The 21,772-nt window shown below is 46.8% G+C and overlaps 1 protein-coding gene across 3 annotated transcripts in view; it reads right to left on the reverse strand.

The window, feature by feature from the left end:
- Positions 1-21,772, reverse strand: part of LOC119167543 (uncharacterized) — a 105,190-nt gene that overhangs the window by 17,513 nt on the left and 65,905 nt on the right. The window contains exon 4 of one of the 3 annotated variants that reach the window (XM_037419043.2): positions 6,327-12,322. The exons of the other annotated variants lie outside the window; for them this stretch is intronic. Within the exon in view, the coding sequence (XP_037274940.1) occupies positions 11,637-12,322 (686 nt within the window). The 3' untranslated portion in view covers positions 6,327-11,636. Of the gene's footprint in view, positions 1-6,326; positions 12,323-21,772 lie in introns of those variants that run through there. 3 annotated transcript variants of the gene reach the window in all.

Consider the following 21,772-nt stretch of genomic DNA (forward strand, 5'->3'; position numbering starts at 1 on the left):
AGTGAGGTTCGATAATCTACGGTATACACAAAGAAGCTATCATTGAACTCAGAAGAAATTTACAACAATCGGCCTTTTCTTGATCCTTCAGCACCTTCAATAAAGCATGTCGAAATCGGTACTGTTGGTCCTAGCAACCGAAATGGCCCGCCGTGCGCCAATAGGCAATCACGGAGGCCTAGGAGGACTACATTGGTGCCTTTTTATTGGGGAAGGGGGTATTGGGAGATGTCGTGGGGAGGAGGGGGGGGGGGGGCACTTGCAAGTTTGTGACACCAGATGTGGCTTGCAGACGCGTAAGTCTAGAAAAATCACAAAGGGGGACACAACATCTTGCAATAGCAGACATTTTGTTTTAATATTTTGCAGGTTTTATTTTTGTTTATATAAGAATTAAAATCATGCCTAGAAATAAAATTGACAAACGAACGTAGGTTCCCAGCACTCGTAATTGCATTCTTCTATTGAGTCTTTTTCGGATCCAGTCGAGAGTGGCAGTTGCGATTTCAATTGTCTCACACACCTGATAGGTATTGAGCACGTATATATGCTACAAAAAGCATTAAATAGTTGAATGTTTTATACATACTTATCAAGCCTTCTTATTTGTGACGTTTTCAAGAGAAATTTTAATGGGGCCCACTTGCAAGGGGTGTTCACCTCCCCTGACCGAGCACAAAGGGGTCGGGGAGTCAACGTTCTCTGCGTGGTCAACGGGCCTCTAGGTCGTGACCAGTGTGGACTGTGTATCTGAGCAAATATTGCATTTGCTCTCATCTGCACATATGGCCATCGACAGGTTTTTGTCTTGGGGATAAGCAAACCCTTCTTTCAACTTGGATCATGGCTGAGGGAGGGGGTCGTGTTGGTGTCGTTAGAGTGGGTAGCAAGTGCTGGTGCGGCTTGAAGGGGTCAAGTGCCCCTTTTGCACCACCCGCCTCGCCCACGCCCATCTCTACACTTCATTCATTGAACACTGCGGTGAGGACTAGTTGACTAAATGCGCAGATTTGTTTTCTTCCGCATTTTATACTGCTACATAAAACATTCTCATATTGTGAAAAGTAAATATATCGACTCGTTTGAAGGAAAGTAACATTCAAGGCATGACAGATATTCAAAAAAGCAGTTTCCTGCAATCGCAATAAAAAAACTCGTAGCAAACGTGCTTCTTTTTTCGTGACGCGTACAATGTAAAAGTGAGATCCGATTCGGAAAAAGCGAACTGAGTGACGTGCGTCCGTGCTTCCTCAATGTTCAATGAAAGAAGGTTTCATGAAGTATGACATAGCCAACAACAGAAACAAACTGCTGCACCTTAAATAAGAAGAAAAACAAGCAAAGTGCTGCACATTCGTGGTAGAGCATGGACATATATTGAAATATGCGTATTTTATAATGAAAGCGAAATAAAAACTATTTTACAAAACGCTTTGCATTAATCTTGATGTCTACACATCTGTGTAGTGTCATTAGTGCTATTTGGATCAAAATCCCTGAATTTCAACTAATTCAGTAACCTGTGGTAGAAGAACCTTGTGAATTTTTAGTTTCGGTTTCCGCGCCGCCGGTGCCGCCGCCGCCGATGAAAATTGGCCGAGCGCCACCGCCGATGAAATAACCGCCGACAACGCCGCCGCCGCCAACTCTGAACGACCCGCCCGCCGCCGCCGGTCGAAATCGCCTCGGCGCACACCTCTAGTAACAGTGGCTAGAATACCAGAAGTGTGATCACCACCAAGCGGCTGCTATGGGAGGTAGTGACACCGCTTTGCGATGTTTCCGCTAGGTGGCGCGCTGTCGTATACACAATTTCTGTTCGGGCTGTCACGATGGATGGACATGTTTTTTGAGCGATGAAGATCGACTGCGCAGATAAGTGTTTTTGCATGTTTTGAGCTTGTCTTCATAATTATAAGGCAGTGGTTGAAATCTTCGTAGCACTTATTTTATGGTACGGCTTTTTCGGGGGCCAGTCACCAGGTATTTATTAGTTAGTGCGCGTGTGTGTGTTTGAGTTTTTATTTTTTTCTTTTGCCACCCCGTGGGGGAGGTGCGCGTACATTAAACACGCAAATTTTTGTAGTAGAGCTTAGACTTTTTTTTTCGTGGTGCAGGGCTCGAGTTTAGTAATTATCGAGTATAGGGACAATTGGTGTCAGAAAGACGTGGTTAAAAAGACTGTAAAGTGTTCAGGATGTGGAGTGGGTTTGAAAGTGGACCCAAGCGTAGAAGCTGATGTAGAAGAAGCTGACGGGAAGTGTAGGCAATGTGAGGTCGAGGAAAAAATGGAGAAAGTGATGGTTGCCCAGAGTAAACTGCTGATGAGAATCGCCGAGCTCGAGACTGCGTTGGTGACAGAGCAAGAAAAAACGAGGGCAATGGGAGAAAGACTGAATTCCGCTGAGGAAGCACTAGCGAACCTGAACAAAGAAGCGGCCTACAGAGAGAACAGTAGGGAACCGGCAACCAGAACAGTGGAGAAGGAAGAGCAAGCAAGTTTGAAAAAAACAGGTTTAGCCGGTTCAATTGTCGCAAGGCCCAGATTCAGCGAGATAGTGGTGGTGCTGGGAGGGGACAAAGCAGCCGGCGTCACAGGTGCAACTAGCCCCCAGGTGCAGGACGCTCCAGCTGATAAGTCATAGCATGTGATAATCGCCAGGGACTCGAATTTAAATCGATGCAGCGAAGCCATCAAAGAGAGGGTAGGAGGTGACAAGAGGGTTGCAGTAGGGGCGTTCCCAGGACGCAAGTTGGAAGCAGTCACGAGGCAAGCGAGCACAAAACTCAAAACTACAGCTGATAGACCAAACCTCGTGATGATTTCAGGTGGTTTAAACGATGTCTTAAGTGAAGATACAGCAGGACTAGCAACCACACTGGCGAAAGGCGTCGATAACATGCACGCCACTTTTCCTCATGTACAGGTAGTTATATGCACGATACCGGAGGTACCGGTGCGTAATGGCAACCTGCAAAGAGCGGTTGTCAGCGCAAACCAAGAGATATGGCGGATGAGTCGAAAGAAAGGCTTTGAGGAGGTGGATATAAACTGAGAGGTGCATAGATGGGGTGGTTTTCAACGAGACAGAATTCACTTCGATGGGCGGCTAGGTCATGAGGTGGGTTGGCGACTTGCAGGACGCGCAGTAGCTTTTTTGGGGGGCAAGCGGACCCTTCGGGGTACAGGATAGCTAGTAACGAGGAAAATAACCAGGGAGACTCTTTGACAGGTCATATGGACAGATACGATTCCAAAGTGGCACCAGTATCTAAGATAGGTAGAGTCCGGGGCAGAAATAGACGTAGCCACGAGCGCCGAGCCAATTCAGACAAAGGATATCTTAACATGCAGGGTGGTAGGAACAGGCTGAAGTGGGAAGAGATAGAAGAACAGCTAAGGGAAGAGGGCGATGGTATACGGTTTTGTAGAAACACACCTCAGGGACATGGAACAGCCTCCGAACAATCCGGACTACGCGTGGGAATATTGTAATAGAACAGAAGGCAGCAGAAAGGGGGTGGTATTGGGGCATTCATTCATAAAAGTACAGACTGGCAAAGGGTCAAGCAGGAGTGCACGGAACATTTATGGATAAAAAGGAAAGTGGCAGGTCAAATGACACTCCTTGGTTTCGTGTACTTGTGGACGGGAGCAAAGGCCAGAGAGGAAAACCAGGCAATGGTAGAGTGTATATCAAATGACATTCAGGATTTAGGAGGAGAGTGCGAGATAATTATACTAGGAGATATAAATGCGCACATAGAAGATATAGATGGGTATACCGACCCGACAGGCAAAAGGATCATGGATATATGTGAAAGGCTTGATTTGATCATTTGCAACAGTACAGAGAAGTGTGAAGGGCAAATAACATGGGAGGTAGGAAGGCTGCAGTCGACGATAGATTATGTACTGATGTCACATAGGATGTATGATAAGCTCAGGGGAATGCACATAGATAAAGGTGGCTCCAGAAGTCTGGGTAGTCATCACAAACGTATCAAGCTAAGTTTTCGAAGAGCAGTGAAAGTGGGAAAGAGACAAGATGGGCAACTACAGCAAAATTTTTATCCGGAAAGGCAAATTGAAATAGCCACTAAACAAATTGAGAAAGTAATCGCGGGGGATAATAAGACAGTGTGGACATACACGAATCTAATTAGACTCTTTGAGCTAGAGCTTGCTCAGACGCGTGACAAGTCACCCCGGAAAAGAAGACACAAACCCAAAAGTTGGTGGGATGAGGAAGTTAAGAGAGCCATAGCAAAACCTCAGGAAGCCTCTAGGAAACACAGACATGCTAAGCGGCGGGGTAAACCAACAGATGATGTTGAAAGAAAATGGGGAAACCTTTCTAAGTTGTAGAAGGGATGCATCCCTTCTGATCAATGAAAAGATTTGAAGAAAGGGAGCTTTGAAGAAAGGGAGATTTGAAGAAAGGGAGAAGAAAGGGAGAAAGGGAAAGGGCTGAGAAGAGGATTGCAAATAATACATCAACAGGCCCAGATGGCATTCCAATTACGCTGATAAATACATTAGGTCCGAAGTCGAAGCAGGCTTTGAGAGAGGCAGTGAGCAAAGAAATAATCGATAGTGAAGTTCCCGATGGATGGAAACTTAGCAGGATGAGCATGATCTATAAAGGAAAGGGGGACAAAGCTGAAATAAACAACTACCGTCCTATAACAGTGACATCAGTGGTCTACAGGCTGGCGATGCAGATTATAAAGGAAAGACTTCAGGCATGGATAGAGGATGAGGCGGTGCTGGGGGAACTGCAGAATGGGTTTCAGAAACACAGGAGGTTGGAAGACAATCTGTTCTCACTGATGCAGTGCATCAAAATAGCAGAAAAGGAACTCAGGCCCCTGTGGCTAGCATTTTTCGATATCAAGGGAGCGTATGATAGCGTGGTTCAAGAGGACTTGTGGGGAATACTAGACACACTGGGTGTGGAAGACGGAGTCATTAATCTTTTAAAGGGTATCTATAAAGGTAACAAGATAGTTATAAAGTGGGAAAAACAGGTATCCAGCCTGCAGAGGTAAAACGGGGGCTTAGGCAGGGGTGCCCCCTGTCACCCTTATTATTCATGATGTACCTACAAGGATTAGAGGCCAAATTAGAGGGAAGTGGACTGGGCTTCAACCTCTCTTTAGTCAAACAAGGAAAACTTATTGATCAGGCACTACCAGCATTAATGTACGCAGATGATATAGTGCTAATGGCCAACAACAAGGAAGATTTGCAGAGATTGATCGACATCTGCGTTAATGAGGGAGATAGGTTAGATTTTAGATTCAGTAAGGAAAAATCAGCAGTCATGATTTTCAATGACAACAAAGGTAGTGAGCTTAGAATACAGGAGGTTACTAGAGATAACAGATAAATACAAATATCTGGGCGTATGGATAAGCAATGGGACCGAGTACCTGAGGGAACACGAAATATACGTGACGACTGAAGGTACCAGGAATGCAGCAGTGATGAAAAATAGGGCACTGTGGAATTACAATAGGTATGATGTTGTGAGAGGAATATGGAAAGGGGTCATGGCTCCTGGGCTGACGTTCGGCAATGCGGTCTTGTGCATGAGATCAGAAGTTCAAGCAAGATTAGAAATTAAGCAATGTTGAATAGGTAGGCTTGCTTTAGGAGCTCATGGGAATACCAAATCAGGGAGTGCAAGGTGATATGGGATGGACATCATTTCAGGGCAGGGAAGCTAGCAGCAAGATAAAATTTGAGAAGCGATTGAGAGAAATGGGGGAGGAGCGTTGGGCTAGGAAGGTTTTCAGCTACTTGTACATAAAGAATGTATATACAAAATGGAGGAAGCTAAATAAGAAATTGACTGGTAAATACTTAGAAAACAGCAGGTGGCCAAACCAAAAAGAACTAACGATTAAAAAGAAAGTGAAGGAAACGGAGACTGACATGCGGAGAATCGGCATGATTAAGAAGTCCGCACTAGAGATCTATCGAACTTTTAAGCAGGAAATTGCCAAAGAAAGGATCTATGATAATACTCGGGGTAGTTTTCTACTCTTTGAGGCCAGGACGGGAGTATTGCGAACCAAGACATATCGTGCCAAGTACCAAGGGGTAGACACAGTATGCGGTGCGTGTGGAGAGGAAGAAGAAATTGCCGAACACTTGATAATGTTCTGTGAAGGGCTTCACCCTATAGTTCAGAATGATGGCGCAGAGTTTTTCAAAGCACTGGGGTTTAGGGACAGGTAGGGCAAAATAGACTTTAAGCGGGTAGAATTAACTAGAAGATGGTTATCTTAGACAAGAAGGACAAGAAGGACACGAGCGCTTACTTCCAAGTCAGTTTATTGCGCAGAGCTGAAAATATATAAAGGAGACAGTAACCGTGTGACAAAAACCATAAGGCACAAAAACTTGCAGGCACTGATAAAATTTTACAGACAGTCAAATCAGTCTAATGTTTTCGGTTTTTCAATTGACATAAAGGACCTATACTGCATGTATCATGTATCCATACGATACGCAGCGTCGCACCGCTAGAACTGCTCTAAGGGACAATGCACCAAAACGGCACAAAGTGCTGTGAACGCTGGCACTGGCACGGTGGGAGAACGATGAGAACAGCAACCCAAACAAAATAAAGGAAGCTTGGTCTCACATCTCGCTCGATACAAGGTTAAAAAATGTAATATGCATAGATTTTCTTTGCATGTTTTAATATTACTGGCAACCTTCATACTTCTATTCAGGCAACAGATTGCACTAATTACACATGTCGCCTCGAATAATTCTCGCCGTGTCACATACTACCTTGACGTGCGCAAGACCATTCTTTGTTTTATACGTCACTTCCAGCATGTTGGGGTGCATGCCCGCGAATTGAAGGTCAGGTGGCGTTCAGTGTGAAATTTCACAGCTTCCCGAGGCGTATAGCATAGCAATTCTTGGCAGATGAGATCGTGAGCGCCCAGTGCATGCGTCCTCTAGCCTGCCCGAAATTTTCAAACATGCGGAAGGGCCCTTTATTGTTTTCACAGAGAGAAGAGAAATTGACCCTGTGTGGTTAGACCAAGTTATTACGAGGCAAAAAGACCCTTCTGGCCTTTTAGCGCTCAGGCTATTTGTTCCTGTATTGCTATTCTCAGCCATGCCAAAAAGAAAGAGACCCAGGAACATGTTTATTCAATGGTGCATACTTATCTCACCATGCTGGACTGTAAAATGTGAGGCTCTTATCTGCTAACAATGCGAGAAAAAGAAATTGCATGGCTGTGCTAAACCACAAGCGCTTTTGTACATAATAAAGTAAAACATTTCTGTTAGCACTCCTCTTGTACACACAGCTCCCACATGTGGTTCTTCCAAAACAAATTTTATCAAAATTTATTGTGCTGATGTTTACAATTTCGGAGGACTAAAGTGTCTTGCCCGCCTAGCCTATTTTTGGTGCCCGAAAACCCAGTCTCCAGTGCCTAAAAATTCAGCCACTAGTTATGAGGGCTCATAAAGGAGTAAGGTCATTTTTTTAAGAAAACAACACAAAATATATTCATCAAGAAGTGCCTTGGATGAGTTGGCGGTGAAAGGGGGTCAAAGCCTTGCCTTATGTAATTCGTGCCTTTAATCAATATATATTGAAATGGCATATGAATGATGCTGCTTTGGAATGCGAGTAAGTAGAAGTGAGCATAAAAGAGAATCCAGATAAGGCTGAGAGTATTAAAAATGAGTAGATACAGTATAACCTCATTATAACAGACGCCCATAGTGAAGAGAATTTTGGTGCCTTGTAAAAGGAGTATGTAAAATCCAAGTACTGTTAAAATAGACTTTTATAGAAATGCTGAATGGGTCTGTTATAACAGGAGAGAATCACGAGTCATGTCGAATTTTCTCAGTGGTGCATAAAAAAGTTGACTTCTCGGAAATCCTTGTTCAGTGTCTGCAGCCTTTTCACTATTCGATTTCAAAATACGTTCACTGAAAATTACATAGAATTGCTGTAAAAAGCTTTTTTGCGCTTGCCGAAGTGTTAAAAATCATCGTGGAACTCGCAAAAAAAAAAACGGCGTTATTCAAAAATTAATAGCTTCGCGATGGCACAACTGCCCACCACCGTTTTGGGCTCGTCGTAAAAGCATTTTGTATTCCGTGTTCAAAAAGCAGACGTGTGAAATTCATTTGGAGGATTCCTAATGACTGCTTCTCCTGTTTTGCTTCATGGAGTATGCCTCACTAGTGCGATGCTCGTTCTGAAGACGTCCCTGGGATAACGTCGTCTGCTTCTCGTGAATCGCGCGGCTGCCTAAAAGCCCACAACTTAGTGACATTTTTGCGCTCGTTCTGTATTCACGGGTTGTTAAGGCAGCTGCAAGGGGAAGTTCAGACTTAAGGTTACGATCGCGCGCCGTACTCGTCGCGAACATCGGACGTGCGCGTCTCAATCCGATTGTGATAGCGTTGACTCGTTGGCGAGAAGATTCTGCTTATCAGCGCTTCAGACCCTGCTATGAAGACCACCACGGGACAGATCTTTGTACTCGCAATCGAGCATGTGGTACTTTGAAACATCGAGCACCGCAGTCATGTACATCGCAGCCGCGCTTTCTGCTCAAAGTCATGGCCAGGCCTAACTACGCCCTGAACTTGGCAGGCAAGGCTGTCGCGCTAGTGGATATGTCAAAAGCGAAGAAGCCGTAATGTGTTTCGTCACAAGGCGCAAATCACTAGAATCATAAATCTTGCGCATCGGTAGCAGACCCAAGCCGTGCTCGCCACGCACCGACTGCCCGGAACAGCGGGGGCAACGGCCAGCAGTTTTCCGCGTCAGCGCGCCAACTTGCAAAAACAAGCACGATGCACCCCAATTTCCGGCGACGAAGCTTGGCGTAATTAATCATTGTCAGACTGGACGGATATCGGTGGGCTTTGTCCTTAAATTGGTACGCCAATATCAGCGGTGCTACCACCGTCCCGAAAATATGCCACACAATGCTACACGAAAAGTTACAAAATTTAGGATGTACATGGCAGGAAAGTCTGCTGTAAAGAAGTCCTGACTGCCTTGCAGGTCTCAGTGACATTTTAGTCAAATATATTCAAATGTCCGTTGTACCAGAATCCCTGGTAAACGAAGTTCAACCAATAAAACAATTAGAGAGGTCAACATAATGCGACCAATCAGTATGTATTAACCCAATGTCTGTTGTAAGCGGATCTGCTGTAACGAGGTTATACTGTATGACCATAGGTCGACAAAGAACAGTGGAACTCGCTCAGTCTCACTGAAGAAATATATCTTGCTTTTTGGACTCACTCACGCTCCAAGTCACAAAATTTTCCTGACTTGAACTCACTTCGATTCACCTTCACAAATTTTTTTTCAGCCGGACTCACTTGGAGTCAAACTCACCAAAATATTACTCAGGCGTACTCACTCAGACTCACGGCTCAATCTGAGTTTTTGTGAGTCGGCTCAAAAGTTAGTTCCCCGACCTGTGGCGAGTATGCGTATGCTCGATCAGGTGGTCGTCTATTGAAAAGGGTGAGTAGCAATGGTATACACTTTGTGCGGGGCACCTTCAAAGGCGTGCGCAGCACAACTTGTGGTGTTGCGGGTGCGCAACATTGGGAGTCTTAGCAGACTGAAACGCCTGATTGCTTTGATAGCTATGATGGCGCAAGCGCCCGTAGCCGGCGTGTTAGTGCGTGCTTCGAGCAGAACTTAAAAATATCGCAGGGCGACAATCTTCCGCGATGCCACCATAAATAAATAGAAAAACCTGCACGAAATCGGCCACGTTTTCCGCTTTAGTGAGCGCCTCGCTCCCGTCGCCAGGAATGACGGCTAAACGCGTGCGTCAGGTGTGCGTACTGCATGACGCTTGCTGCATAGCTATCACGGCAAGCTGTCATTCTTTCGAACTTAAATTATCATTGGTGCTTGCCCACTACCCGCGTACTTGCGAAATACTCGGAGCGTTTAGAAATATCGAAGGCTCCACGGCCACTCGCCGTGAAAATTGGCATGCTCGTTTGTTGTGGCATCATGTACGGCAATTTTCAGCTGCTGAGTCTCGTGAAGGGCTTTGCTTGAAATCGTTGCGGCATCGTTGTCGCTCATCATGATCATAGTTTTACCTCACCGCTCGCGCAGCTCATGCTAAACTTGAGGCGCGGGCGAGAAAGAGAACACGAGAAGATTTATTCCAGAGAGGACGGCGCATGCTCCATTACATCTTTCGCTTCACCTGTTGAAGAATCAAGGAAAAAGGCTTTTGATTGAACTAAATTTGAAGGATGGGATTCATCACTCCCGGCGGATATTTACTTTGGAGCTACAGCACTTGGTTTTAGACACAGGAGTGTTTGCGATGCCATATGTGATTTCCTACGCCAGATGAAACGACTTGAATTGTAGGGTTGTGTAAGTGAAACTTATTCTTCAATGACATTACGATTTTTTTCATGAATTAAGCTAATTAGTTATTTAGAAAATGATCGATTGCTAAATATCTTTAGATTTATGAACAAGATCATTTATATAACAAGGCACTGCCCATTTCATGGCCGATTCCCCATGGTTCCTTCCACCAGTTTAATAAGGACCAACCAATTAACTGACATCCTAGCTTGATCCTACCGAGTGCGCATATGCTGCTGGGTGGCTACTTGTGCTTACAGTAAAATGCTATGTAACTCAGTTTGCCCTTTCACTGATTGACCCATCAACTCAGGAAAGCACTAATTGACCTCGCATTGCATTCCTCAAAACTGCAAACGATATACGGCGAGGTAGTAATTATTAAGGTCTATTAAAACGTCACATCAGCCTTGATCTGAAGTAAAATTTTTTGAAAGTATTTCTTTTCTCACCAGCTCTATGACAGCAGGAACGTCACGCAAGATCATCGCACCTGCAGAAGGTGTCTCAGACCAATTAAAGCACGCATTGGCGGAACGCGAGACGGCAGAGGGAATGGGAACTAGACACTTTTTATGTGTTCCACAGCCGTGATCCACTTATTTTGCTGCCCAATAAAGCAGGGACAAGTCGAGAAACTATGAAACTTCCTTCCCAGAGGACACGACATGTACCTGTTGATACAATCGACTATGCAGCAGTTCACGATTCAGATAAACTTCGTGCTAGCGAACGTTGGGGGAGTGTTTTGTCTGCTCGGGCTCTCAACGTTTGTCTTCTCTGATGGCTGCCTGGCGGCGCACCAGTCTCAGAGCACGGAGTCTATAAGAAAAGAGCCACTCTTCTTTGTTCATGTGCATGTGCCCAATGAGGTGGCCTTTTATTGAAAAGAGAATACATTGCTGTGGACACCCAAGGGACCCTTTCCTGCCTAAGAATGCCTGTCTCTAATGAGTCCGCATTTCACTGAATATAATGCATTGCAGTAAACACAGGAAAATGGACCCACTCTTCTGAGCAGGCAGATGTGTCTCAAGAAGATCTCTTCCAAAAAGTATGCGTCAGAGAAGAGACAGGAATAGGGCAGCTATCGAGTGTGCATGCGGATGTGTTTTACAAGCTGGATTTTCCACACAAAGGATGCATCGCAGTGGACGCAAGAAAATGGACGCTCTTCTGTGTGTTTTTACATGTGTAGAGCGAGGCTGTCTTTCTTTACAAAAGATTCACTGCAACAGATACACAAGAAAATGGTCGCTCTCTAGTGTGCTTGCGGATGTGCCTATTGAGGGAATCTTTATGTACAAAAGAAGCATTGCAGTGGATACAGGAAAATGGACGCTCTCCAGTGTGCTTGCGGATGTGCCTCATGAGAGAACTTCTCCAGGAAAAAGAAGCATTGCAGTGGACACAGAAAAATGGGCGCTCTCCTGTGTGTGTGCGGATGTGTCTTTTGAGGGAGCTGTTATGTACAAATGAAGCATTGCAGTGGACACAGGAAAATGGACGCTCACCTGTGTGAGTGCGAATGTGCTCAGTGAGGTGGCCTTTCATCGAAAAGGAAGCATTGCAGTGGGCACAGGAAAATGGCCTCTCTCCTGTGTGAATGCGCATGTGCTCATTGAGGCGCATTTTTATAGAAAAAGATGCACTGCAGAGGGTGCAGGGGAAGGGCCGATCTCCTGTGTGGGTGCACAAGTGAGCCCCAAGCTTGGACTTGTACATGAATGCTGCTGGACAAAAGTGGCACTGGAAGGGGGGCTCGCCCATGTGTTTCGGAAGGTGTCTGCTCATAGTTGATTTGTCCACGGTCACATAAGTGCACTGCTGGCAGGAATGAAGTCGGCTTCGTACAGATGCCAGTGAAGAAGACCGTTCCAAGGAGACACAAGACAGGAAGCCTGAAAAGCCATTGAGAGCCCACAAAGCAATGCAAATTATGTGTCACACACTACATGGAACTGCACTACAGCGGCAGGCAATACACATGGGCAGCTGTGCATGCAAAATATATTGATGTTCCCCTCATCTCACTAAGGCTACTATTATGGCAATAGGGCACTATCACAGCAAGTGCTACAATGATTCCCATCTGGCTACGGATAAATTCTATGGTAAACACATAACACAGTGTGCCAAAAACTAGAATACAATTTAGTTCCGATTCCATTCCTATGTATATTGCAAACGTCTAAAGTGTCTGAATGTGCACAAATCAAAACTAGCCCATTAAACTGCTTACTGAAATTCCGTTTGTGGAGAAGTATTCACAAAACACTGCACAGAAATCACCACTTTCTATCGCAACACATCAAGCATAGTAAAAAATATGAGTGAATTATGTTTATGTGATGTAATGTGGAACAAAAAAACATCATGCATTTATGCACAACTGCAGCAACTGTTTATATATTACTGCCACAGTTAACACATTTTCCACTAACGTCTCTGTACCGTTTCAATGAGAGCACTATGATAAGCAGGGGACACAAAGTCATTTACGAACCATTAGTTACATCATGCAGTATCAAAACAAACTACCACTACTGAACGTTGCCGCATTTTATCTGCATAACTATTTTCCTTAGTATGGACAGATATGTAAAAACAAAAGGATGTATTATTAAGTGTTTAGTCTGGACCATGAGACATTCGTAAACATGATGTGTGTCCTGTAGCCGAAGTTACGGCAAGTGGACTTGTCGTTTTCAAGGCTGCAACACCCACACTGTGTTTACGAATTTTTAACCACAAGCTTCTATCTTACCCTTTTCGCTCTTCATTGGACTTCTCGTCCAAATCATTGATTTGTTGTACAAGCAAAATTTCTTCATCTTAACAATTTAAATTTAAACAATGTAGTAAAATTTTTTACTTGTTCAATTTTGATTGCATTATACACAAACATTGAAAAAAGAATATTACTAGTAAATCGCATACGTTTCGATTCCGAAAATCTGGAGTAGCAGTCCAGACATGGTCACATGAGAATCACAAGTTCGAGTTCATAATGAATTAGGCTGTAATTTAAGGTGGAAAATGGTAAAAAAGTTTTAAGAAGCATCTACTTCAATGCCCGTATGGCAATGTCCAGAGGATGTATTTATTGGGTGATAACTTATAGTAATGATAGTGAATAATTTTTGTGGTATGTACAAAGACTACGATAAGAGATGCCATAGTGGACAACTCCAAATATTTCTACAACCTCGAGTTCTTTATTGTGCATCTAAATTTAAGCACACCAGCCACAAGAATTTTCGCCTAAATTAAAAGTGCGGACACCATAACAGGGAATCGATACCAGGGCTTGCAGATAAGCAGCCCAGCACGAAGACCACTAGGCCACCCAGGTGGGTGAGGAAGAGTGCAGGCATTAGCAACAGCCAAATGACTGCTGTTAAAGTGATCACGAAACACAACAACGGCTTCAGTGAAGTAGTGGTGGGGCTGGGAGGGGACAAAGCAGCCGGCGTCACAGGTGCAAGTAACCCCCAGGTGCAACACGCTCAAGCTGAAAAGTCACAGCATGTGATAATCGCCGGGGACTCGAATTTAAATCGATGCACAGAAGCCATCAAAGAGAGGGTAAGAGGTGACAAGAGGGTTGCAGTAGGGGCGTTCCCAGGACGCAAGCTGGAAGCAGTCACGAGGCAAGCGAGCACAAAACTCAAAACTACAGCTGATAGACGAAACCTCGTGATAATTTCAGGCGGTTTAAACGATGTCCTAAATGAAGATGCAGCAGCACTAGCAGCCACACTGGCGAAAGGCGTCGATGACATGCGCGCCACTTCTCCTCAGCTAAAGGTAGCGATATGCCCGATACCTGAGGTACCGGTGTGTGATAGCAACCTGCAAAGAGCGGTTGTCAACGCAAACCAAGAGATATGGCGGATGAGTCGAGAGAAAGGCTTTGAGGTGGTGGAAATAAACAGAGAGGTGCATAGGTGGGGTGGTTTTCAACGAAAAGAATTCACTTCAATGGGCGGCTAGGTCATGAGGTGGATTGGCGACTTGCAGGACGCGCAGTAGCTTTTTTTGGGGGGCAAGCGAGCCCTTCGGGGTGCAGGATAGCTAGTAACGAGTAAAACAACCAGGAAGACTCTTTGACAGGTGGTATGGACAGATACGATTCCAAAGTGGCACCATGTTATGCCTGCGAGTCCGCAGCAAACGTCCGTGCCTCTGAAAAAGGCAATCTCTGTCAAGGCCAGTCCGCAAGCCCGCCTGACACGAACAACTCAACGGCGTCAACACTCGACGGCGCCTTTCTGGCGTGCACGTGCAGTGAGTCACCTCAGCCCGCGAGCCCGTCGAGTAAACAACCGGCGTCTTCCTGTCTGGCGGCTGACGCAATGCCTAGCGACGTCACTCGTCCTTGGGTGCAGCCACCTGCAGTGCAGCCTCTCCAGATTCGATGAGAAAGAATGACGTGGCCCAGCGGCAACCCCCATTGGAGGAGTCTGACCTCACGACCAGCGGCGCTTCTGGATGGACATTTGGGTTGGACCCAGTGCATATAAAAGAAGCCCTGCGGCGTGTCGCGAGCAGTCCTATTTGAGAGAAGACCTATGTGTTAGAGAGGAGAGCTCAGCTCTTCGAGTCTCTGTCGGCCCCAGTGCCGAATTTGTAACGCCTCTGTATATATGCTGTACATAAACCTTGTTTAACTCACCGTCGTCTCGTCCGCTCGTCTATCAGCTCTGCGCAGAAGCAGTCGCGAGCTGAGAAACCTACGCTACCAAACGGTTGGTGACCTTCCCTGCGGAGTTCGAAGCAGTGGCGCCTTCGGGACCGTGTTGGCGTAGCCGTCTTTCGAAACAGTGGTTGCAGCGGTGGGATTTCGAGGCGCCCTTCGTAACGTCCTCGGAGGCGCGCTTCGCAACAGTGGTTGGCAGCTGCGGGATCGGCCGGCGTCAGCGACATCGATGCGGTGAGTGCCTGATGTTTTCCCCTCAGTTCACCAGACTACTCTAGCTCAGGTTGTAGTAGTTTAGAGAAGGGCTGTGTGAAGCATTGAAGTGAACTTTGATCGTTTCAAGCCAAGTCGAAGCGCTTTGAAACCAAAGTTAATGCGGAGGGGGTAAACACGGAAGTGTGAAAAATTGCTTGAGCGTCTTGCTAGTTGACTTATAGTGGGTACGGCAAGTAAATTGTTAACAGGGGCAAACAGCAAGAGGCTAGTGTGAACGATGGAGAACCTTAAAGTGAAGGAACTCATCGAAATTTGTGAGGAACTCGGGATTACTTTGGGCCGTGCAAATCGAAAGCAAGTGGTCCTTGAGATCATGAAGGATGAGGGAGTGTCGGCTGAGGAAGTCGATGAGGCCTGGGTGGATATCAAAGCACGCCGTGAGGAGGCTGAAAGGCGAGAAGTAGAAGCTCGCGAACGTGAAGAAGCTGAAAGGCGAGAAGTTCGCGAACGTGAAGAAGCTGAAAGGCGAGAAGTTTGCGAACGTGAAGAAGCTGAAAGGCGAGAACGCCGCGAGGAGGCCGAGAGACAGGAGCGCCTCGAGTTGAATTGAATAGAATTGGCAATCCTACAGTGTTCGCAGGCGCCTAGCGTAGCTTCTCCGACGATTCAGGTCAGCGGTTTTAGAATTCGGGACCAACTGCCACCGTTCCTAGTAGGCGAGGACATGGCGAAGTATCTCGTCAAGTTTGAACACGTCTGTGAGCGAAACGCTTTGGAGCGGTCTCTTTGGGCGCGGAACCTGTTAGCTTTTCTTCCCGGCGAAGTGTCCGACGCGATAACTTGCTTGTCGAAGGAAGCGTTTGAGAGCTATGACGAGGTTAAGAAAGTGCTCTTGAGACGTTATAAGTTGTCACCCGAGGCTTTCAGGCAAAGGTTCCGGTATGCTAAAAAGGGGAATGAGTCACAAGTTGACTTCGCGTTTCCTCTTAAAGCCGATTTAATTGAATGGCTCAAGGGCGAAGGTGTTTATGACGACAGCGATAAAGTGGTGGAATGCGTTGCATTGGAGCAATTCCACCGCTGCATCGAGGAGGATGTCAAACTTTGGCTGCAGGATAAACTTGGTGAAGTACAGCTAAACAAGGCAGCAGAGTTAGCTGAGGAGTATTATACTCGCCGAAAGTTGCACAGCAGGGCAGTGCGCGTTGAAAAGGATGAAAGAAAAGAGGGCTTTTCAAAGAAACCTGATCAACGGAAACCCGCTCCGCACCGTAATTTCAAGAAGGACCCATCTCTTACGAAGGACAGTGTAGGGGAAGGGCAAACAGAAGCGGAGAAATCGAGTGAGGTTCCTAAACAACGCACGGATACCACACGGGCGTTTGAATCACGGAAGCCACTAATCTGCTACAACTGCAAAAAGGAAGGAATCATCGCGATAAACTGTAAGCAAAAGTTTGCTTTTGCAACAATCCGAGAATCGGAAAAGAACATGTAGTTGTTTGAGCCGTATATTCAAGAAATTAGTGTGAATGGGCAAACGTGTCGAGCACTTCGTGACTCAGCGGCAACCATGGATGTTGTCCATCCTTTATTGGTGTCTCGGGATGACTTTACAGGAGAATGCGCGTGGATCAGGCAAGTCGCCGAGGAGCAGAGTGCTTGCTTACCAATCGCCACGGTTGTCATTGAAGGCCCGTTCGGTAAGCTTCGCACCGAAGCGGCTGTGTCTGCCGCGCTTCCCAATCGTTTTCTTTATCTTTTCTTCAACAACTCAGAGCAGCTTCTCAAAGAGCAGGGTAAATCGTTCTTCCCCAACTTAGCGTACATGGCCCTCACGCGATCGCAAGCGTGGAAGCTTTCGCAGGAGCTTGATCTTGTTCAATGCGGTAAACTCTCAAGTGACTTTGTCGGCGGGTCGACGGAACCTCAGAGAGGAAATTTTCCGCGCGAGTCATGTGAGCAGTCACGCGAGCGGCCCGTCGCCGAAGCGACCGGCGCGGTTTCCGTAGAAAGGGGAGACGACATGGCACCATGGAATCAGAGCGAGAGGGCTGCAACGCTCTCGCCTATAGCGGAAAGTTGGAGTGAGCTATCGAGGATTGATCGAGAAACGCTCATTCGAGAGCAGCGTGAGGACCTCTTGATTAAAGCGCTAATGGAAAGCGTAAACTTGGGAAAAAAGAAAAAGAATGTTTCTTTTTTTTTTTGAGAAAGCAGGGCTTTTGTATCGGAGCTACACAAATGCGCAAGGTCGCAAGTATGAGCAGCTCTTGGTGCCACAAAAGTATCGTCGCCAACTATTGGAACTGGCGCATGAAAACGCATGAGCAGGGCATCTCGGCATAAAAAAAACCAAGGCTAGAGTTTCCCTTGAGTTTTATTGGCCGAAATGCTGGAAGGATATCGAAGACTTTGTGCGCTCATGCGACACTTGTCAGAGAACGGGGAAATCCACGTACAAGTGGAAGCCACCCATGAAGCTTGTGCCAATTATCACAGAACCTTTTCGGCGCCTAGTAATTGATATAGTCGGGCCATTGCCAGAGTCAAGGCAAGGTTGTCGGTACATCCTGACGGCTCTCTGTGTAGCCACAAAATTTCCGGAAGCGATACCCCTTAAGGAGCTCAATTCTCCTCATGTCGTGGATGCACTGCTATCTATATTTGCACGTGTCGGATTTCCTTCTGAAATCCAATACGACAATGGTAGTGTCTTCACCAGCTGCCTTACCTCTACCTTTATGGATAAATGTGGAATAAAAGTAGTGCACAGCTCGATCCATCACCCGCAATCTAATCCGATAGAGCATATGCATTCCGTTCTGAAACGGATACTGAGAGCTCTCCGCTACGAGCACAAATGCGCCTGGGAAGCGTGTATTCCTCCCGCTATGTTCGCTTTGAGATCAGCTCCTCATGAGAGCACTGGTTTTAGCCCTGCAGAGCTTGTGTATGGCAGGAGTTTGAGAACACCATTGCGAATGCTACGCGAGTCCTGGGAGAGATTCGATGAGGACCCTAATGTAGTTGCGTATATTTTAGACCTCCTTCAGAGGCTTGGAAAAACGAAAGATCTTATGGAAAGCCACATGAAGGCTGCACAAGTGTTGTCGAAGGAGTACTACGACAAATCGGTGAAGAAGCGCACATTTGAAGTTGGTAGTCAAGTAATGCTGCTGCAGCCGTCCAAAAAGAACAAGCTTGAGGTTCATTGGGAAGGGCCCGCCAAAGTAATATCGAAGCTTTCTGATACCAATTATGAAGTGAAATTAGGAAGGTGGCCGAACAAAATTTACCACAGTAACTTGATGAAACCATACGTTCAACGTCAAGCGGTCTTGAATCTGCTGTTGAATGCTTCAGAGGAAGAGGGAGAAGAAATTTTGAGTTCTAGTGATGTAATCGAAAGGGGATCGGAGGTAATCTTGGAGGAGTTGAACCTAGAGCCTAGGTTAAATGAAGTCCAGAAGGAGGACCTGAGAAGGATTGTTTCAGAGTTTCAAGACGTGTTTTCGGACCGTCCCAGAAACACGACAGTGATCGAGCACGATATCGAGATAACTTGTGAGGAGCCAATCCGTAGCAAGCCGTATCGTTGTTCCCCCGTGCAAAAGCAGATCATGAAAGAGGAGATCGATAAAATGCTGGAGTTGGGAGTCATAGTACCGGGCAAGAGTGACTATACATCCCCTCTAATATTGGTTCAGGTGCCAGGAAAAGATCCGAGGCCATGCATCGACTACCGGCGTCTTAACGCAATAACTCGAGACCAAACTTACGTGATACCAAACCTAGAGGGGAGGGTGAAAACTGTGTCACAGTCCAGCTATATTTCCACGTTAGACCTCGTGCGAGGGTATTGGCGAGTCCCCCTTACACAGCGTGCTAGCCGCTATGCCACATTTGTTTTTTCATTTGGAACGTATCGTCCACTTAAGCTGAGCTTTGGATTGAAAAATGCACCCTTTTGTTTTTCAGGCTTAATGAACCGCGTTCTTAAAGGCCTCTCCGAGTTCGCTCTGCCGTATCTTGACGATGTCGCCATCTTCTCCAACAACTGGGAAGAACATGTCGAGCATTTACGCGTCGTGCTGAACAGGTTGAGAAAGGCTGGCCTTACCGTAAAACCTACTAAATGTCACCTAGGGTGTGGTGAGGTGTCTTACCTGGGACACGTTGTGGGGCGTGGCCGGCGTAGACCTTCAGAAATTAAGGTAGCCGCTGTCGTGAACTATCCACGACCAACCACAAAATTAGATATAAGGGCATTCTTGGGCCTGGCTGGATACTATCAGCATTACGTGCAAAATTACTCTAGCATTACCAGCCCTCTAACTGACGCGCTTCGAAAATCCGAGCTGGTTAAAGTAGTATGGGACTCAGAAAAGGAAAATGCATTTTGCCAGCTAAAACAGGCCCTAAGCGAAAAGCCTGTTCTCATGGCACCCGATTTCTCTAAGAGATTTGTTATTCAATGCGACGCGAGTGATCGCGGCATGGGAGCTGTATTGTGCCAGGAAGACAGTGCTGGTAACGAAAGGCCAGTTTTGTATTTAAATCGAAAACTCAGCGGCAGGGAAAAGGCATACAGTACCTCTGACAAAAAAATGCGCTTGCCTCGTGTGGGCCGTTCGAAAGCTAGCTTGTTATGACTCCGGTTCGAGGTTTGTAGTTGAAACGGACCACTGTCCTCTAACCTGGTTAAATAACATGTCGCCTAAAAGTGGCCGGTTACTGAGCATGATACTCCAACAGCACAACTTTGACGTTCGCTACAAAAAAGGAAGGCTAAATGCTAATGCAGACGCATTGAGCCGGGCGTTTAGTTAGTACCTTCTCTACCTTTCGGTTTCTCGCTGGCGATTCGGGGCAAAATTTTGTCCTCATCACGGCCTTAGCTGAGCGCTCTCGTCCAGAATGAGCTCAAGGAGCCAACCTTATGTTCTATTCTATTTCGTTACGTTGTTGTACGTGTAAAAAAAAGTGAGTTCTCATTTTAAGAGTCTTGTGTCCCACATGTGCCTCTTGATGTAGAGGGAAAAAAATTCCGATGGACGCGTAGCTAGGTATATGTTGTACTATACTTTGTCTGGTGTTCTGTCGGGTGACCGAGGGCACTTGCTTGTGTTGTGTGTTGTCTGTTGTCGATCCGTTCTTGACAAGTTGAAGAACCATCGACAAGTGCTGAAACCAAGGATCGTCAGAGACGAGCGAAGCTGGCCGGCAAGTTGTGGCGACAAGCCAGAGGAGCTGGGATTCGTCCTCAAGAATGGGATGTGTTCCCGGAACAGAGTCTGGAGCTGCATTCTCCCCATGGCCCTGGAGGCGAACCTGGAGGGACCTGGCGAACGAGCGCACCTGACATCCGAGCCCCGTGGAAGCAGCTCGTCTTTCCGGCGCATTGTCTGGCGGTGGGGGGGTGCTGTTATGCCTGTGAGTCCGCAGCAAACGTCCGTGCCTCTGAAAAAAACAATCTGTGTGAAGGCCAGCCCGCGAGCCCGCCTGACGCGAACAACTCAACGGCGTCAACACTAGACGGCGCCTTTCTGGCGTGCACGTGCAGTGAGTCACCTCAGCCCGCGAGCCCGTCGAGTAAACAACCGGCGTCTTCCTGTCCGGCGGCTGACGCAATGCCTAGCGACGTCACTCGTCCTTGGGTGCAGCCACCTGCAGCGCAGCCTCTCCAGATTCGATGAGAAAGAATGACGCGGCCCAGCGGCGCCCCCCATTGGAGGAGTCTGACCTCACGACCAGCGGCGCTTCTGGATGGACATTTGGGTTGGACCCGGTGCAAATTAAAGAAGCCCTGCGGCGCGTCGCGAGCAGTCCTATTTGAGAGCAGACCTATGTGTTAGAGAGGAGAGCTCGGCTCTTCGAGTCTCTGTCGGCCCCAGTGCCGAATTTGTAATGCCTCTGTATATATACTGTACATAAACCTTGTTTAACTCACCGTCATCTCGTCCGCTCGTCTATCAGCTCTGCGCAGAAGCAGTCGCGAGCTGAGAAACCTACGCTACCAAACGGTTGGTGACCTTCCCTGCGGAGTTCGAAGCAGTGGCGCCTTCGGGACCGTGTTGGCGTAGCCGTCTTTCGAAACAGTGGTTGCAGCGGTGGGATTTCGAGGCGCCCTTCGTAACGTCCTCGGAGGCGCGCTTCGCAACAACCAGTATCTAAGATAGGTAGAGTCCGGGGCAGAAATAGACGTAGCCACGAGCCCCAAGCCAATTCAGACATAGGGTATATTAACATGCAGGATGGTAAGAACAGGCTGAAGTGGGAAGAGATAGAAGAACAGCTAAAGGAGGAGAGGCCGATGATATACGGTTTTGTAGATACACATCTCAGGGACATGGAACAACCTCCTAACAATGCGAACTACGAGTGGGAATATTGCAATAGAACAGAAGGCAGCAGAAAGGGGAGTGGTATT

Source organism: Rhipicephalus microplus, chromosome 3 (genome assembly GCF_043290135.1).
Source record: "Rhipicephalus microplus isolate Deutch F79 chromosome 3, USDA_Rmic, whole genome shotgun sequence".
NCBI lineage: Eukaryota > Metazoa > Arthropoda > Arachnida > Ixodida > Ixodidae > Rhipicephalus > Rhipicephalus microplus.